Below are 20,406 nucleotides of genomic sequence, written 5' to 3'. Positions count from 1 at the left end.
CGATAAACACATGTAGACAAAACATCGAAATTAGCTATCTACTAGTAACGTGGCATTAGTGCTCATTGTCACATAGCTTTTTACAGAACTTAGTAAATGAACTAAACTGAATCAGTTCCAAATCCGAGTAATCTGAGATGAAAAAAGGAACCAATACAACATGATGTGCTCTTTACTTGCTCTTGCTCGACAACCTATCTAATTTGCGCGGATTACCAGTATCCAGTACACAAACATAAGAGTGAGTGGAAAAATGTATAGCCTCTTTCAGATGATGGGAGACAGCAAATATATCACAAGCGACACTGATGGCAGGCAATGACCAATGCTCGATGAAATGAGGGAAAACTGGCGATGAGGCACACAATGCATTACGATGCATAAATATACACATGCACTGTCGACACTCACAATTCAACTAGCATTTGAGCTTCAATTCCCCACGATCCCATTAAACATACCAGTATAACGCCTTTTGGGGCGACTAACGGAGCGAGCGAGAGGGTGGGCCTTGCACGTGCGAAATTGCGAGGGGGTACCTCCAACTGACTTGTGCACGGCATCCTACTAACTGGTCTCTAGCGATGTGCCAAATTTGGGCACAATCGGCCCAGCCGTTCTCGAGATCTGGAAGCGGCACCCTGCACGTGCGCACGTGCAAAATGGGTCCCAACTGACTTGTGCACGGCACCCTACTAACCGGTCCCTAACCGTGTACCAAATTTGAGCGCAATCGGTCCAGCCGTTCCCGAGATCTGGAAACGACCCCTGCACGTGCGCACGTGCAGCAGCACCCCAACTCTGGCACATGTATATGCAGTGCCTAGTGGGTGCCTACCTACATGCCAACTTTCAGCGCAATCGGCCAAGTAGTTACCGAGATATTGCAACAATTACAAAGCTGACACCTCTTCGTTTTGCACGTGGCACGTGCATAAGGGGTCACCCACATGCATCGGGAATAGTCCAATACTTGGTAGAAGGAATGAAGCTACCCTACAAAAATTACCGCGTGTAAATCGGTCAAGTGGTTGCTGAGATATAAGCCTCGCAAAAGCGTGACCACGGCCGGCCGGCCGGCCGGCCGCTCATACTCAGAAATTTCCGTTAATCTAAGGAAAGACTACGCTCGCTTCGCTCGCTCCGTAACCAGTTGGTCGAAGTTTAGGCAGTGTCATTTGTCACTGTTGACATTCGCGGGCACATAGTAAAAGATAACCATTTAGTCTTCACTGTACAGTGTACACCTTATAGAGCAAACTGTGATGCTACATTCAAACTATCACATTTACATGCCCTTCTAATCCATACCGTCGCATCGGTCTCGATACGTCCCGTCCTATTCTGTTTGGTCCCGTCCCGTCCCTGTGCTGTCCCATCACACCCCATCTCTGTCCCATCACACCCCATCTCTGTCCCATCCCGTCACGAATCGCCCACGGTGCCGACTTGATAGAAGTGCGGCGCTAGCTCCGTCAGCCAGGCAGGGTCGATGACGGTCAGGTCCTTCATGAACGGTTGACTGGTGTGGACCACCTCAGAGAATAGCACCCTGGGAGACAGAGAGACACGCAGCTCAGACAGGTATGTACACAGACAGACAGACATACACACCAGAGTGGACCACCTCAGAGAAGAGCACCCTGGGAGACAGAGACATACAGCTCAGACAAGGAGGAAGACATAGACAGACATACACTCGGTCGCCCGTGTGGACCACCTCAGAGAAGTGCACCCTGGGAAACATAGAAACACAGCTCAGACAGTAAGACAGACGACATAGCTCAAACAGAAAAACGGACAGATAGACATACAGCTGTCCTCAGACAGTGACAGACACTAGACAGAAGTACAATTTTGTCCAAACAGAGACAAAAAGACACCACCGTGCAGCGTGCAGCTCAGATAAGTTAGCGATACGCAGCAGCATATTCCCGGACAGAATATACATATTGCACACACTGTGTTGCACACATGCCGACGGTACACGGGGCCGAGTTAAAAAGGAAAGGATTCTTTTTAGCGCACACACGCACCATGAATAATAGCCTGACTTCATTCAATGACTCGCAAAAAAGGACCGCACACACCAACAAAACTCTCAAAAACTTGGTTCGTTTAAATGAAACAATACCCACATTGTAATGAGGAAATAAGAACACAGTAGGATGATACCAAAGATCACGAGTCCTGACACACATTAGGTAAACAAAATATTGATATGTGATGTCATGTAGAATAGGAATTTGAAGACTATGATCTACCCTAGATGAAAACAAATATTAGTGGGTAAATAAGACGCTAAGGAACGCTGGCGGGCTATTTTGGCGCGAAGACGGCGCCGCCCGCAGTTCACCGTAATTTCGTCACAAGGCTAATTTGAATTCATCCAATTATGCACAACACAGTCGGTACGGTCCTAAGGGAAAGGGCGATGGGAAATAATGATGCAATAACACCATGTGCGGTTAATAAGAAAAGGTAAGGTTAATCATAAGTAGACTGCTCGATAATATCGTTTAGTATTATGCATCAACAAAGGAGCATTATGAGAATTCTGAAGCTGCTAGTAGTGATACGATCAGTATCATTCATAATGAAATAATCCACTACGCAAAACAGCGCATCAAAGTAACGCAACCACTATAACAATTAGAAATACCGACAAACTGCAAACAAATAAATGAAAAAGGTGTATCAAAAGGAAAATAAACATGTCTTTATGAATGTATCTAAAAAGTATGAAAACGATCATAATCCAAGGCAACTTCGCTTGTGTCAAAGTGTATCAAAGCATATCAAAGCTATCTGTTTTGCAGGAACATTAAAAAATACAGGCTGATAATTTTATTACTATGTTCCCTTTCACTGTAGTGACTAGTGAGGACTGTAGAATTGACGTCTTGGGGAGAGATAGCTACGCATCAATTAGCACTTTGAATGTTTGACGGTGTTAAGCGCCGATGACGGGTGCCTATAACTGTCAGTGGGGTCACAACTCACTACTGGGGCTGTTTGACGGTATATAACACCGACGAGGGGTGTGACTGTCCGTACAACTCACCACTGGGGCTGTTTGACGGTGTATAACACCGATAAGGGGCGTTACTGCCCGTACACTCACCACTGCACGGTAGGCGATCGGGCCGGTCTAGCCTCGCGAAACCTCAAAGACACTTTTTTCCGAAAATTGGAAAACAACGCATACTAGTCGACAGAAAATTCATCAAAGATTACGATTAGTGCATTTGCATGGCTCAGGAGACATTTTTTCGTCGACAAAAGTATCGTTAAAGACAGCGTTCCGTAACACTTCATAAGGGGGATAATCACAGCCGATTTTTACGCTCTTTGAATATTTTGCGGAACGATGAAATTGCTAGGTGTTGAGCATCCATTTTGCATGGAAAGTGAAATTTAGGTGTTTAGACGATTCCGCCATGGAAAGCAAGTAGACAAAATCAGTTCAAAATGTCTTATAATTAGGTTAACTTTTTATTTTTTTTTCTTCCACTGAACATTACGTTCACTGAATTAACCAAGCCCAGCAAAAAAAGTTTTAAGAGGATGAACTGAAAATAATGCTGTATCGCATGCACTAAGACACTATCTATTAGGGGAGCCAGTGAAAATTTGCAGCCACTTGCAGCCCTGGCATCCAGACACCTTTTTCTTCTAAGGGTTGGCCGTGGCTTGGTGCACTTGAGCACAAGTGGTAAATGCCACAAAGGGTGTTTTCGCGATAGCTCAAAACACCCAGGCAATAGAGAACTGCAACTTGGCATACCTGACCTTTGATGCACGCCGAATCTTGTGACACCAACCGCACTTTCAAGTCAGGTCAGGTCACTGACCTATGACGTCATAAATGAACCTCTGCACGATCCTCAGATGTCGCAACCTTGCAACGCTCTCAGTGCCAGAGTAACTTTCACAGGGAAGTGAGACTTGCAGGACTTATTGTCCTTTAGAGGTGTTACAACTTTTATATCTCAGATTTTTCCTAAATGTCACATTAAGTCAGGTTGGTCACGTGACCTCACCTATAAGTCAATGGGGAAATATGAAAACTGTTATTTTGGCGCCAGGAATGATATTCAATTGTCTCAAGTACATGGAATCGTTACTTCATGCACTCCTTGCAAGACCTGATGCTGCATTTTTGCATTGTTGACCTTGCATGACGTCATTTATGACGTCACTAGGGTCATACGAGTTTTTCGTCAATAACTCCCGATCAAATTGAGCTAGAGAGTCGACAAGGTCACCAATGGACTCCGGAAGACCTGCCGAATCGAATGATATGCGATATGACCTCCTTCGACCAACTTCGTGATTTGAAGACCTCTGACCTGACCTTGACTCGAGGTCAATACCTTACGGTGGCCTCACCTGAACAAAAAGTATACCATTCGACGCGCCTGAGCAAGGCGAACACGACGATGTCAAAATCGTGGTTCTGTGGCATTTTTTGCGAAGTTATTTACCAAAAACCAAACCCGCTGCTTGGGTCACGTTATGAAATGGGGCCTTGCCGGGCGAGATTTACGCTGTTTCATGATATGTATAAATTGGTAGGGCATAATCGTTTGAATAAAAAGTTGGTTTGGAAGCAATTTTCTACGGAGGTACACACCATTTCAATATCCTACCCAGCTCATATCGTCATAAATTTCGACCTACCCTCAAAAGTATCCATGCGTTATTCGAGCGGCAATTAGGCAAATTGCAAGCTCACCACAGAGCACAAATCCTAAAAGAGATAGTCCTTATTTAAAACATATGCTCATTGGATATTCAAGAAGGTTGCTCCTAAATATTGTGGTTCTAGCTTCAAAAACATGGATGTTATGAATGCCGATAGGTTTCGCGAGGCTACACCGGCCGGATCGCCCACTGTGCACTGGGGCTGTTTGACGGTGTACAACACCGATGATGGGTGTAACTGTCCGTATTACTCACCACTTGGGGCTGTTTGACGGTGTATAACACAGCTAAGGGGTAGAACTGACAGTAACACTCACCACTGGGGCTGTTTGACGGTGTATAACACCGACGATGGGTGTACCGCCAGCGGCTGGTCCCCCCTGACGGTGCGGTAAGTCCCGCTGTGGTGGAGGTAGGCGCAGTTGGGGAAGAACCCGGCCGTGATACACCGGCTCACCGCGTCCACGTCGCCTGTGAAAGGACAAAATGATGAAAAGGGATAAGTGAAAATGTTCTTAGCTAGACAAACAAAACAATTAAGAAGTGAAAATGTGCCTGAACCAAAGTCGCTCCAGCTTCACATACCGCCTTTAAAAAAAGCATGTCGCACTTTCAGTACGCGAAGACTCACCGTCGCATGATTTGGGCTCAAAGCCGGAGTGTTTCATCATCTTCAGAACCTGAAATACACACAAACCTAGCTTAGGACCAATGTTCGTGACTTTTGTTGCACATCCATTCGAGTGCGCAATACCACAAATCGAGAAGTTTCCTTCAAACAACGACTACAAAAGTTATCGGTAGTAACAACGTAAGTAACAACGAAGTCTGCGCCATAAAGCAGTGGCCAACAAGCAGGCGTCCAATGAAGTGTCCAGTGATATGTGTCTTTACAACAATCGTCAAGCGCGCAGCCTAATTACTGACCTGTGAACGAATCTCCTCCACCCGCAGCATGGCCTTGTAGCGGACAAACAGCTCGTCACACCACTGTTTGGAGCGTTTCCGCTTGACGAACGAGCGGTAGATGTTGAGGTAGGTGATGGTGTCACCCTCCTCCACCTGAGTGCAAAGAGCGGTGACATCAGTTGGTCGCAAGACACACACCACGGCAACATAACGTAGCACAATGCTAGTTGAAACTGCGTGAATCATCAGGAGAGTCAAATGAAGTGACCGAGGGGCTGCGTAAATGATGTGAGGGTTATGTTTATTAAACCTAATCGGGACACGCTGTGTAGCATGCGATTGATCTTGGCAAGTTAGCCATACCCATACTCAGGCTCTTCTAACGGCCAACTGACGGTCCACTATGGCGTCCGCTATTGACACTCTGACACCGATTGCACTCTGCTGACATTGCTCACACAGTCTCACCTCAAAGGTGCGATGAGCCATCCTGGCCTTGAGGAGGGCCTGACCGGCTCGTGGTCTCTGCAGCACCTGGTCCACCTGCAGCATGGCTACCAGGGTGGCTATCTCCTCCCCGCAGCCAAACTCGTCTGGGAGAGGCACAAGGGGAGGTCAGACGGGAGTTGGACATTGGCGGTAGTGAACGGGGTTTAAAGGCACCTGAGTCCGGTATTAATTGAAGGAAGCCGTGGAGTTGGTAAGGCCATCCAAAGAGTCATTGGTTTTTGAGAAAAAAAAAACATAATAAAGTATCATTCCGTCAAATCAGATCCTGCTTTATCGAAAACCTATGACCAAAGCAGTCATTTATACGTCTTCAAATAAGAAAATATTCATCGATCCATTTCGAACTGATGCTTAATCTTAACCATACCTGCGGCCAGCACCATGCGTGCGTGTGTGGGCGGCAGCGGCAGCTCGGCCATGGCGGCGCCTGTCTCCGTCAGCGCCCCGCTCATATCCAGCGCTCCTAGCGCATGGAGCAGCTCACAGGCGGCCAGCACGGCACGGGCCGGCGGCGGGGAGGGCAGCGCGAACCGCGCCGGGTTGGAGACGCCCAGGGCGCGCAGCTGCAGCAGACAGCCGGCCAGGTCGGACCGGCGCACCTCCGGGACAGTGTGCTCCGGTAGGGAGGTGAATTCAGACTCCGGGTACAGCCTGGAACGAGGAAAGGACAACTCAAACTCTAGGCATATTATGAGACAGGGATACACAAGATAAGACATCGGGTTAACGGTCCACGTGGATGTGAGCTAATTTGAGTGAAGGACTACCTCTAACTTCGGATACAGTCTGGGAACATGTATCTGCCAACAGGCCAAACAAGACTATGCAGAAAGACATTCGAAATTATCTGTTACGTTGACTAGCCGCCTGTACCCGCGGAGCTAGTCAAACAGATGAAACTGCCACTCTCCCAGCACAAAAATACCACCCATCTCCACCGGCCCAACTAACCCCCAGCGCCAGCGGGACCGTCACCTCACCTGTAGACCTTGCCGGACCTGACGCGGCCAGCGCGTCCCGCCCGCTGCTCGGCCGAGGCCCGCGAGGTGGGACACACCACTAGTGAGTCGGTGTGGGTGTCCGAGTTGTACCAGCGCAGCTTGACGAAACCGCTGTCCACCACTGAAAAAGGACAGAAGAGACGCTAGGTCAGCAGCCTTTAAAACACATTAAGTGGTGCCAGGCCCATTTTATGGACAGGCAATGAAGAAAGATAGCTTGTCTTCATGATTCTGCTCCCCACTACTGGTATATGGACAGAGTAGATTGCACGTTAGCGAAACGAGCACGCTGCTGAAATTTTAGGTCAGTTTCACAAATACACCGATGGGAAGTTGCAGCTTCACAGGAGCAAAAAAGCGGTCTAACTTTAGTCGAACTCTATAACTGCATCCTCGCCACACAAATGCAGTCCTACGCAGCATGTGCACACACGGTCAGCGTGCCACTTCATCCCTCTACACCACACTACTGACCGTACACGATGCCCGGAATTGTGACGGACGCCTCGGCCAGGTTGGTGGCCACCACCACCTTCCTGTGGCCCTGCGGCGCCCTCTGGAACGCCCTCAGCTGGTCGGCGTTCGGCAGCGCGCCGTACATTGGCAGCGGCAGTAGCTTGTCTGTCGGTGTGGGGAGAGGGAGTCACTGTCACGCTGGGGGAGTGAGAGCTAAAGTCACATCAGTCAGTGTATGGAATGAGGGTTGGAGAAACGGGAGTAAAGCGAAGTGACTGAATGACATACCATGGCAATGGCAAGCCTCAGTACCGGGGTCTTAGGACTGTAAGAAGCACTCTCTGGCTCAGAACTAACCGAACTGCATTGCGAAACTGAACTGGACATACTCAACAATTGACATCATAATGCATGATCAAACCACTCAACGCATGTCTGATTGATGAAAATCAGTTCAGCACACAAAAACCCAAAATCAGTGCATTCATCGCAGAAGGCGCCCTTGCAGAACCCAATCACAATAAGCCCCGAACCTCTTCCCTAACTCCGTACCTTTCCTGGGCGTGTCGGGCGCCTCTCTCAGCTTCCTAACCACCTCATCCACCTCATCCTGGCCCGTGAGGAAGACCAGGACGTCTCCGGGCGGCTCAGTAGTGTGCAGACGACACACGGTGTCCACGCACGCCTGGATGTAGTTTGGCACTGGCTCTGTAATAGGGGTAATACAGCAGTTACTAACACACGTTGGGCATCGGCTGTTAGTAGATGATAATACAGCCGTGAGTAGCGCAATGTCAGTATACTGCCCGTCATCTACCGTTCCAACCATCCTCCTCCTTCCCTCCATCTGGTACCTCATACCCGCCGTTTCAGCACTGCAAAACTAAACTGCAATCCTCATCGCAATACACAAAACTGCAATTACACCTCGACAGGATGTTGTTGAGCGTTTGGCGTCCACTGTCACCGATATCCCCTCTCCCCCTTCCTGCGGTACTGAACCAGCCTGTAATACACTTCGACCGGGTACTGTCCATCCTCTCCGTCTCCTCTGTCCCTTACTCTACCCCTTCTCCATCCATCTCAGCACTTACCCAGACTGTAGTACACCTCAACAGGGTGTTGTCGCCCATCCACTGTCCCCTATACCCCCTCTAACCTTCCAGTACTAACTCAGACTGTAATACACCTCGACAGGGTGTTGTGGATCTTCCCCGTCTCCTATACCCTTATCCTCATCTCAGTACCTACCTAAACTGTAGTACACCTCGACCGCGTGTTATCAGCTCACCCTTACCCTCCAATTAGTCCTTACCCAGACTGTAGTACACCTCGACCGGGTGCTGCCGCCCATCCACCGACAGTATGGTGGCCGACGGTCGGTCGCCGTCCAGACTGAAGAACCGCCGCAGTTCCTCGGCGTCAACTGTGGCCGATGATACGATCAGACGCAGGTCGCGCCGCTTCTGTGGAAGCAAGGGGAGGACAATGGTCAGGGGTGAGAACTGAAACGTTGGGGACTGGTCGGAGAATAGAAAAAGACGTAGATGGGCGACGATCATGTGAATTGGCATTAAAAAATCACATGACACAGCCACATCAATGGCTGAACTACATCCCCCGAAAAGCGTTATTGGCAGGAAATGTATACAACAGAAGACGCATCGATATGATCATGATAAAATAAGAGCGACATAGAACCTATTTTTCATCAAAATAGTGAAATGTTAGTAAAAGATGTACCTATCTAAACTATGTGCAGGACGAAAAGACATCATGGCACATTGGTAAATGTAGGTTAAAACTAATTCTATCGCTCGCATTAAACCATCGATCACTGTGATCGTGATCATTAACCTTAGTATTTTTCTCACGAGTCACTAACCTTGAGTATTTTCTTCATGAGTCCCATGACGATGTCTGTGTTGATGGTTCGCTCGTGGACCTCGTCCAGCATGATGACGGAGTAGTTGGTCAGCAGCGGGTCGGCCATCATCTCACGGATCAGGATACCCTCCGTCATGTACTGCAGAACAGAGGGAGATGCGGGTATAATAGGGTCAAACGTCTCCGTCACCTAGAGATAAATCATCACAACTAGTCAGCGGTACCAGACGACAGAAAACATACCAATGGCACCTTCAGGAAATATGCAAACAGGTTTCCTCTCGATGAAGAATAAAGCAACAGCGATAGACGGATGAATACCAATAATACATGCGCATTTTATTCATACTCCTTCGGCCAATATACCTAGCCTACAACCTAAAACAGATCAAGAGCCCACAGATACCGCTCAAATAAACATAAAAATGTTGAAACCCACCCACTCCACCGGGTATTTCCTCACCCACCTTGATACGAGTGGCGGTAGGGTCGAATCTCTCGTCGAACCGTATGGAGTATCCGACCGTATGGCCCAGCAGACAGCCCACCTCGTCTGCCACGCGCTGAGCCAGTGTGGTGGCGGCCACCCGACGGGGCTCGGTGACACCCACCAGCCGGCCGCCGTCCGTCCAGCCGGCCTCGTGCAGGTACTGTGGGAGAGCGAGAGGTTTGTTTATTAGGGTTTACGGGCGCGTCGACTGCGGTTTTCGCTCATTTTGAGGAGAGCGAGAGGCTGGGTATTACTGTGGCGAGCGAGAGGCTGGGTGCGAGGTGATGACTGAAAGAGGGAATTAGGAAGAACGAGCAACATCAAGGAGCAATCGAAGATGACAGAAAGGGTCAAAAGAAACGAACAAAATAAGAACACAATGGAGTTGACTAGAACATTAAGGCAAGATAAAACAAGATTTGCAAAAGATCAAAATGAAAAACAAAACGAAAAGAATGAAAGAACCTCCAAGATCTACACAATTGTACGATAAGAGTCTATGTAGCATATTGCACAAAATGCTAAGTGAGCGAGCCTCCCTATAATACCCGACGAGTCTGTCCAATGTCCCGCTCACCTGCGGCACCTGTGTGCTCTTCCCCGAGCCCGTCTCCCCCACGAGCACCAGGGTCTGGTGTTCCTCCAGGGCGTACAGCAGGTGGTTTCTCAGACCGAACACGGGCAGCCGCTGACGCTGCTGCTGCAGGCCGAGCGATACGTGTGGGTTGTATATGAAGGTGGTGCTCTGTAGTGGGTCGGCGTCGGATCTGTCCTCGGATGAGCCGGGCGCCTCTGTACCTGGAAGGAGGAGAGGGAGGGTAAATCGGGCGCATTCAGGCATGTCAGGAGGAGTGCGAGCCAGGCGTATTCGTGCCTGGTCGAAAGAGAGAGAAGGGAGGGCAAGTCCAGCGCCTTCAGGCATGATGAAGCAAGTTAGGAGGGGAGATAAGTCCAGTATTTCTGTGTGTGTGCTTAAGACAATAAGCCCAGCTCAAGTGCAACACACTTGAAATTAGTATGGGATAGTCAGCCTCCTCTAGACTTGATGAAAAAGTTCCAGCTCCAACGCCTCCAAACCAGGCAGTAGAAGCCAGGGGAATGGGTTATGTTTGTTTTCCAATGCTATGTTTTCCAGGCCAACTAAGAGACTGAAGAGGCTGATGCATATGTACGTGTTTAAGCGGCTGTGGTGACTGGTGAGTCCCGACCCTCCACGGGAGGCGCGGGGGTGGAACGATGGTTAGCCGGCTCCCTCGGCCAGACAGAGGGAGATGAAAGGTTTCAGAAATTCAGAGCATATATTTCATTGACACTCTAGCCTAAACAGAGGGCAAGAGTGAAAAAAAACGTTCGGAGTTCGGACCCACAAAGAGTGACTGACTATTTTCTGGAAAAGTGGCAGTAAAACAAAATACCCCAAATCAACAACTTTTGACAAAAAGCGCTGCTTCTTTTAGGATATATCGTAAAAAAAGAACAAATAGACAACCATCACATAAATGCCTAGCAGCTAGCCTGTGGTCGACTGCTTACAAGCAATTCTCATGTATTTCAGTGGTGAGACATAGCATAGGGGAGAGTGGGGTAATTTGGCCGCTTTTTTATAAAACGATGTAACTAAAAATCGACAACACATTTCTGCATTTTCTCAACGCTGACAGGTGTGGCATACATTTTACTTTCTTGGACAGTAAACTTGAAATGATAGATTAACCACTTATATTGAAATTGTGACGTATTACAAAGGTCTGCAAAGCGGCCAAATTGCTCCACTAGCAGGGTTATTTGGCCGGGGGTGTGGGGCAATTTGGCCGGTGTTAGTTTGAGGCCCTGATTTTTGTTATAGGCGAGTCAGCTTCACATTCAGCAATGACGTGTGTCCTACGACGCATTTGAAGCATTTTGGAGGTTGACTCAGCCGTCACAGGGGTCGAAAATAGTCAAAAAAGCGGCTTTAGATGCGATGACAGTTTTTTACGAATAGCTTTTGAAGAAATCAAGCTAGGCCAAAACTAAAAGTACCATCGTAATTCTCTCGTCATTCCGCATTGAAACATGTATGTGTTGACTTCGAGAGGTCAAGGTCAAAGGTTGGCTTCAGGTCACGCTACCTCAGGTCGCTTGACCTCAAGGTTACGTGAGTCCAAGGTCATCATGTATATCATTCGATGCGCCTTGACGAGCTGAACACAATGAGACCATTTGCGCGGCTGTATCTTTTTTTCTGTAAGTATTTATTAGCAAAAAAAGCGTTAGATAACCTTTGATGACGTCACATGCCCTTACAGCTGTCCAATAGGAAATATGGCATCAAGGTAGTCAAAGTTGGTCATGAATTATGTCCTTTATGGTATAATTGACCATGACAACTCGGCCGTCCCAGCATAGTGACTCTGAACGCGCCGGCCAAGTTGCCCCGCTAGTCCCGGCCAAATAACCCCACATTGCCATTCTGAAAATGTTTGTCTATAATGTCGTCATGGCTGTACAGAACTAGATGAAATTGCTCTTGGAACCGCTGAACACCCTAAAAAATGGCACTATAATGTTGGAATTCGTTTACAGCCCAAATACTTCATGTTATACAAATTTTTAAACGGAAGTAAAAGTTACCATTTTCTAACGAAATTCACCTTTTATCAATTTTGAATAAAACTAAGAGGGGGAAAGTTTTGACATTTGTTCTCGAGTTAGTTCTGCCGATGACAAATGAATAGAGACTAAAGTTATTTCATTCACTTTTATCAGCTTTCGTACAGGTGGGGGCGGCCAATTTACACCACCGGCCAAATTACCCCACTCTCCCCTACATATACCTGGTTTCCAGAAACGAGGCTTAGCCGGTTGTGACATCCTGGTTGGTCTCCTCTGTCAAGGAAAAGAAGTCCGAAGTGTTTATTCTGAAAAAGAAAATAGTAGCAGTCAAGATACTGGCTCTCGCAAGTCACAATTGTGTCAGGGGCCCTAAGAGGCCGGATTGAGGCCCTCAAGGCATGTGTAAAATTGAGTCCTCAGAACCCAACGACGCCCTATGAGGCTATGTAGTGTGAGCCACCGGGGCCGGAATTGGCCCTCAGAATCCGCATGAGTTAGAAATACCAGTGGCCATTGAGTATTATCGGCTTCCTTTCGTCACGGGGGAAACGCTCGCTTTTTTCGCTCGCTCGTTTTTTTTTTCTTGTAAAACACTCGCTAGTTTCTTTTCCACGAGGCTCTAGCTGGATCCTGGGCCAAACGGCGGGGGGAGGGGGTAACGGACCTCTTCCCCTACCCATCTTTATACGTTAGATGCTGTAAAAGACGTTAGACGTTAGACGGTAATACGGGCGAGAGTTAAAATTGGATTTTCCGTTAGATAGCTCATTCAAATTCAAAACCCAAAACGTTTGGTTGACATGTAGTTAACAATATCACTGGTGGAGTGAACACCTTTGACGAGTACGACGACTGACGGAATATGTGTCCGTACAAGTTTGGGAACCGTGGCGATGTTGATGATTGACGTAATCTATCGTATGGAGCATCGCGAGTCACTGTCCTATGATTTCCGATCGACTGATGAGATAGGCATAGCCTTCAAGCAGTCCTAGATTTTGTCACACAAAAAACTATCACGCAATGGGACGATGACTGTATAACGACTTTCCGTTTCTAATCAACAGCAGCAGCAATTCCGATGCCTGAAGTAATATCCGTGTGGCTATTTATTTGGCTATCTATAATCTATAGTCGCATAAATATTCCTTCTCTCATTTGCTGCATGCTTCTGTATAACGGCAGAAATATAGACCTATATTTGTTGAGCAAGTAGTACGCGAATATTGTAAATAAGCAATTTCAACTGAAGGGGACCAGTGTCGTCTGACTCATCGCTTTAGCTGATGAAGCCATTAGACGAAACCGGTCCGTTTTATATGTAATTGCTTATTTACAATATTCGTGTGCTACTTGCTCAACAAACGTTCTTGCCCAATATATCCACAGCGGTCTAAAAGCAATCCGATTCCCCCTCGCTGCAGGCCATCATTTCCCGTTGTTTGTGTCGATCTCGTGTTTCTGTTCCTTCTCGCTGGTGACGCTTTTAGTTTAACGGTCGGGCGCCCGGCCGGCGCGACTGCAGCGGTGGTTGTCCCATCCCAGCCGGGCATGTAGGTCAATGGTACGTGACTTGGGAGTTCCGTTAGCTGCGGGTTAGGGCATCCGCCGCCGCACGGCGCTGTCCGTCTATGCTCGCTGTGCGGGTATGCCAGACTGCAGTGGCAGGCTCTGGCGGGCGGTGATGGCGTGTTCAGGGGTGTGTGGCAGCCTCACAGCCGTCCCCCGCCGGTGGCGGCGCCTCCACTCCGCCGGTGCAATTCTGATCGTGCTGCTCGCTCTTCATGCTCTCTGGAGGTGGCGGTCCAGAATCGCGAGACCTCAGCGGCCGTCAGAAGGGTGTCTGAATATCTTCCGGATCGGCGACTCCCTGCCAGGGGATGAGGACCGGAGTGCTGGTCCCTTCACCGGCGGCTGTCGCTCCAGCTCTCTGGGCGCTGACCAGGCGCACGCGTGCCTGCGGAGGCGGGCGGCGCGGCTGCGGCGGCCCGCGCGACTCGTGGTCGTCGGCGACTCTCGCAGCCGAATCCTGACGGAGCAGCTGCGCACGTTCCTCCAGCTGGGGAACGGCACTTCGGGCGCGGACGTTCGGCTGGAGGATATACCACCGGGTCCCCTGCACCCGCTGCAGAAGTATTGCACATGGGATGCGTGTGGGAAAAAGGACTTTGTGTGCAGCAGAATCGTGAAAAATGATGAGATTATAGTAGAATATTGGCGACGGCCGTTACTCTACTCGTTATTCTTGCAGAAGCTAAGAAGTCTTGTGATGGAGTGTCGAGAGAAGCCGTCAGAATGTCCCGACCTCGTGGTGATAAATAGCGGTATGTGGTACCTTCGTGTGATACCAGTCCAACTGCCAATTGAAAGGTCCAAAATTGCTTGGACTCTAAAGATGCGAGAGCACGTGAGCGGCATCCGACAGGTACTAGCTCAACTGGTGAAGGAGACCACGGTAGTGTGGCGACTGGAGGAAGCCATCACTTCCGACGTGACAAGCTCGCGCAGAAAGTCGGATTACCAGAGAAGGTTGACCGCTTCGCACGCTTTCTTCTACGAATTACAAACTAACGTGGATGGATTGGTAGTGTGGTCATCCATGCTTCCAGAATGTTTTGATTTCTCCCAGCGCGTCTGCAGCCCAGTCAAGAACTTGAGGAAGTCTGACGACCCCGTCATACAAAATGTGATCGATGAGTGCTACGACGCAATACATGTGGGTCGCTCCTTGCGACAGAGATTTGTGTCCAAAATGTTGGATGTGCTGTGCGAGCTTGATAGCGACAAGGATGCAGAGCACTGCTGCAGGGGATAGCATGATCTGTTATACGGTGGTATAGCAAAACGACTGTTCTATCGTCACAAGTTCCTAATCAAAGTTGAAATAGATTAGGCATGGACACTAGTTGGCAATGTCCAAGATGAATTGAAGATTAACTGAGGATCCTCACCCCTGTGTAAGGAGCTCTCAATCATATTTTCAGTATAATATCAGTGACCACTGACCAGTATAAGTACTCAGTGCATTATGTATACATTTGAATGCAGGTAACCTGAACTACAGGACCGCAACAAAACCATTGTTTTACACTTATCTAGTTTTGTTGAAAGTTAGTTGGCTGTTGTTAGTTGTTAAATTAATTGTGTGATGTATTATTTGATGTGCTGTGTGTGCTCTGTGATATTATTTAGAAGAAAGCATCAGCTTTGCTTCAGTGTATGTAATCAATATATTTTTCATTATGTGGATTTCAAAAAGAAACACTTTTGACTTGAGTCACAATTTTGTTCTACTTTTGACAGATATTGACCATGCATCACCCATTCAGACTCAAGGGCAAACCAATACCTATGTAGCCATGGATCAGGTACTCTAACTTCATCCATGATGCCTTCATCCATCCATCATGTAGCCAACTTGAGGTCAATGTCAATAAGCACTGAAGACTGGAGTTGCTTTGCTGTGGCATTTGAGGTGCAGAGCAACAGCCAAGAGGTACTCTAGTAGAATATATTGCAGAAAATAGAGTGGGACTTATGGGAGTGATTTTATTTATATCTGGCATCTATCAAGCATCATGGATAATAATGGAGACTGGGTAACCAGACAAATCTGTTATGAATTTCTTATTGTTCAGGTTTTCATCAACCTTTGTTCATCCAAAAGATTTACCAGTTTAAAGCATATGTTTACCAGAAAGCAGTACTTAGTGTACCTACACTTACCAGTATAGGTACCACTTCCCCCAAAATAAGTTTTTTTGCAACAGTTTTATGAGTTTTTATGCCTAGAAAGATCAGTAAAGAGAATAATGAATATTTACATGAGGAACTTCAAAGATATTTAACACAGGAAGACCTATTTCCTTCTTTGGTAGAGACTAGAAACTACTTGCAGCCCAAGCTGATCACATTCGCATTGACCAATCAGATCAAAGTTGCATAGACTTGCCTGAGACTCCAGACAGAAACTGAGCATTTGATGGAATTATGTACCTGCCCTGCCCTAGTTCTGACCCACAGCATGCTGATTGCCTTGAGAATTAACCTTGCCACTGGTGACTGCACTGTCAGTTCTTACATAAGGAAGCATTCTTGCAAAGGGAAATGATTTCAAAACAAGAAATGAAATATCCTTGCCTAGCATGATCATTGGACTGCAAAAGCTCTTGATTAAACGTATAGACATGAAGGTAGTAGTAAAGCAGGCATCACACTTCTTTTTGCAGCCAAGGAGAGGTGCTATACCCAGAGATGTAGGTTGTGGGTTTGTAGGCATTAGGTCATCATAGGTGGTAAGTTTTAGGTTGTAGGTGCCAGGTGGTAGGTTTTAGGTTGTACACATTAGGTTTAAGGTAGTAGGTTAAAGGTTAGGTTAGGTTTGTTTCGGTTTGGCTAGAAAGAAGCATCTCTCTTCTCTGGTATCAGTATAGCACCTCTCTTTGGTTGCAAAAAGAAGCGTAAAACCTCAGCCCTGTTCAAGTGTCTGTGGCCGCTGCAATAAAAAGGCAGGGCTTAGCTAGGCAGTCAATCAGGACAGTGGCAATTGAGGTCTGCGAGTCACCTCAATCAGTGATTGGCCGCTTAGCTAAGCCCCACCTTTCTGACCGCAGGAGCCAAAACGGCTGCAGATACTTGAACAGGACCCATCTTTACTACTGACATGAATACCTATAACATTGGCTGGCTAAAAAACAACCCCAAGTGAAACAATACGATTTATTGGAAACCTACTTTATCTTCCAATTGCAATGGCAATGCAACAGAGACTTCAGTTGATGATCACGAGCAAATAACTAAGTTAATCTGCTTTCAACCAGTGATATCAGTCGGGGGAGGTTTGGTCAATCGTTGTCATTTTTAGCACATGCCATTTTTGGCAACCATGTGCTAAAAATGACAACGCTATCAGCTATTTTTAGCAACGATGAAGTCGATTTCACTCCTCAGCGAGGAAATCACGATTTTGGAAATACAAGCACTGATTTTGGAAAAGAAGTGCTGCCACCTGGTGCAAGAAGAAGAAACCAGCTTTAATATGACCGTTGTTTGTATGGTAGTCCAACGTTGAAGTATACCCTTTTTTGTGGCCCGAAGTTGGAACTTTAAATTGAAGCATCCGAAAATGATCGATATTGATCGAAATCATGATGTGAATGAAAAAAATGATATGTTAAGTTGAGAGAGGAGGCCATTTTATCCAGATGCGGTGGTTTACTTCTTGAAATTATTTTTGCTTACGACGACTGCCATGTAATGAGGGATAATTAGCAGCCGTCATTAGCAAAAATAATTTCAAGATGTAAACTACTGCATCTGGATAAAATTGCCTCCTCTCTCAACTTAAAACATTATTTTTTTCATCAACATCATGTTTTCGATCAATATCGATCATTTTCGGATGCTTCAATTTTAAGTTCCAACTTCAGGCCACAAAACAACCTACCATGCAAATAACGGGCATATTAAAGCTGGCTTCTTCGTCTTGCACCAGGTGGCAGCACTTCTTTTCCAAAATCAGTGTTTATCTTTCCAAAATCTTGATTTCCTCGCTGAGGAGTGAAATCGGCCTCATCATTGTCAAAAATAGCAGAATCGTTGTCATTTTTAACACGTGTGACAAAAATAGCACGTGCTAAAAATGACAACGATTGACCAAACCTCCCCCGACTGATATTACCTATCTTGGCGACCTTTTAGAATTTAGATACGAACCGCCTGCGAATGACCAGCACCCCTATCTTAAATATGAACTACCTATATATCAGCTTTATGCCATTTACATAAAAAGTTCAATTAATACAAGGGGGGCATTCCACGTCAAATCAAACACCGAAATCCGTCATCCCCTTCGATTTTTCTGAAAATTTGTAGGCAGACTGGGCATGGTTCAAAACTGAGTTACGTATAATATTTTCGAAATTTGATTACGTATCGCTGAGATATAGGTCATCGAATATAGCAAAAAATGCCACACATCAATTTTTTAAATGGCTATAACTCTGGTTCCTTTTCTGGTATCAAAATGATATTAACAGGGTCTTATAGGCAATTGATAAGGCTTTGATTTTTAATTAAAAAATTAAATTGAAGTGACCTTGAAACGCTTTTGACCTTGAATTAAAACAGAAAAATGTAAATAGCAAAAAACACGTCACCTTCGATTTTGCTAATTTTTACATATTATGTCCGTCACAATGTTCCTAACCATCTGTGAAAAAATTGGAGTGGGCCATTCATAACTTTCGCGGCAAACGCCGTTTTCATGCATCAACATCACGCAACCGCGCGTGACCTTGAAAGACAGAGTCAAGACATGCTTGCTTGTGTACACTTTCTGAAATGAATGATTGCTGATTAGTGATATCCTAAACTCTGCGAGAATGGAAATGCATAGTCATCGTAGTCGAGCATTCACGTTCCATAGTAAAAGTGTCTCAGGCAAACTGTATTTTGCGGTGAATTTTGAGCCGTGTGGAAATGCATCATGAAGTAAATTCAACGAAAACATTATCACGCAACGATATCTTCACGTCTTTTGATCTTCACTATACGAAAGAACATACATTTTATAGTATGTATGGGGAATTTCTAGTTAATCCAATAATAAATATGGCAGTTAGGCCTGCTAAGAGTAACATGTCGCCGGCTGCAAGGCGGGCTCGGCCGATGCGGGAAATGCAGCAATCACAATTTTCTGTTTACACGTTCATATTTCAATTGTTTACCAACCGATTTTCAAAATTCTTTCACCATAAGATTGCCTGTACATTTCTTAGTCTTCTCACAAAATTGGACGCGAATCGAACGAAATCAGCGGTAGGGAGCGCGATGTAAAGACGGAACCGTTCCGTTCCGTCCCGGCACAGTCTACAATTCAGGCGGCGCGTGGCGGTCGGCGCCGGCTGCCGAGTCGCCGCGTCGCTGCGGCGACAGGATGTTCACTTTACACCGCTATTACTAGAACAGTTGTGAACCGATTTTCTTATTGCTTGCACGATGAGATGTCCAATTCAATTCTTGACAGGTAGCCATAGTTAATTTCGCATTAATCTTATGAGATATTGGCGAAAAACAGGAGGGGTGGGCGAAATTCGCTCTTCCTCCTCCACTGCGCGTGCTAACATACGTTTGCATATGTGCAATTTTCTTCAAAACTTATGAATGGCCCACTCTAATTTTTTCACAGGTTGTTAAGAATATGGTAGGCAATAAAATATATGAAAATGAGCCAAATCGAAGGTGACGTGTTTTTTGCTATTTCGATATTTGTGCTTAAGAACAGAGTTAAGCAAATTTCAAGGTCATATATTTAAGTAGGTGCAATTCTAAACAAATGCATAAGAAATTACCTAAACAGTAAGGGTTATTTCATTCAAATCAAACAAGTACAACCAAAGTTATGGTCGTTCAAAAATATTAAGATGCAACATTTTGTAAAAATTTGATGCCCTATATTTAGAAGACCTGTGGCCAGAATGTGCAAAAAACATCAATGTAATGTCCGGGGCCACACAGGAACTCGCTCACAAAGTTATAATGAAATCGCTGATGGTAAGGTGCAAAACAGCCGATTTTTGTTCGATTTGACGTGGAATGCCCCAAGGTAAGTAGGTAAACACGGTATATGTATCATTGAAATGTGCTTAGGACGTAAACTTGACATTTACCGGTAAACACTTAATTAGGAACCTACCTATTTTAGCTGCAAACTAATTGCAAACTTTTTAGCTGAGAGCGGCTCTATCTCTATACGGCCTTGGCTGAGAGCACGCTGACAGCGCGCTCTAAAATTGAAATCTTTACGAACCGCTATTTCATGTTAATAAAATAATTAATTGTTTAGGCAAA

At 46.3% G+C, this 20,406-nt stretch overlaps 1 protein-coding gene across 1 annotated transcript; it reads right to left on the bottom strand.

The window, feature by feature from the left end:
- Positions 1-213: 213 nt before the first annotated feature.
- LOC122374007 (probable ATP-dependent RNA helicase DHX35) lies at positions 214-20,376 on the bottom strand. The gene is made up of 15 exons (XM_043352503.1): positions 20,252-20,376; positions 12,777-12,860; positions 10,538-10,758; positions 9,938-10,120; positions 9,469-9,609; positions 8,899-9,049; positions 8,136-8,291; positions 7,602-7,748; positions 7,107-7,248; positions 6,494-6,777; positions 6,085-6,209; positions 5,635-5,769; positions 5,339-5,387; positions 5,025-5,178; positions 214-1,552 (listed from the first exon to the last, which is right to left on the bottom strand). The coding sequence occupies exons 2-15, from the start codon at positions 12,811-12,813 to the stop codon at positions 1,426-1,428; spliced, it is 2,052 nt and encodes a 683-aa protein (XP_043208438.1). The 5' UTR covers positions 12,814-12,860; positions 20,252-20,376; the 3' UTR covers positions 214-1,425.
- Positions 20,377-20,406: the final 30 nt, after the last annotated feature.

The sequence above is a fragment of the Amphibalanus amphitrite genome, unplaced genomic scaffold (assembly GCF_019059575.1).
Source record: "Amphibalanus amphitrite isolate SeventyFive unplaced genomic scaffold, NRLGWU_Aamphi_draft 001586F_arrow, whole genome shotgun sequence".
Classification (NCBI taxonomy): domain Eukaryota; kingdom Metazoa; phylum Arthropoda; class Thecostraca; order Balanomorpha; family Balanidae; genus Amphibalanus; species Amphibalanus amphitrite.
The sequence above is the reverse complement of the archived record's forward strand: the minus strand, read 5'-3'. Positions and strand labels throughout refer to the sequence as shown.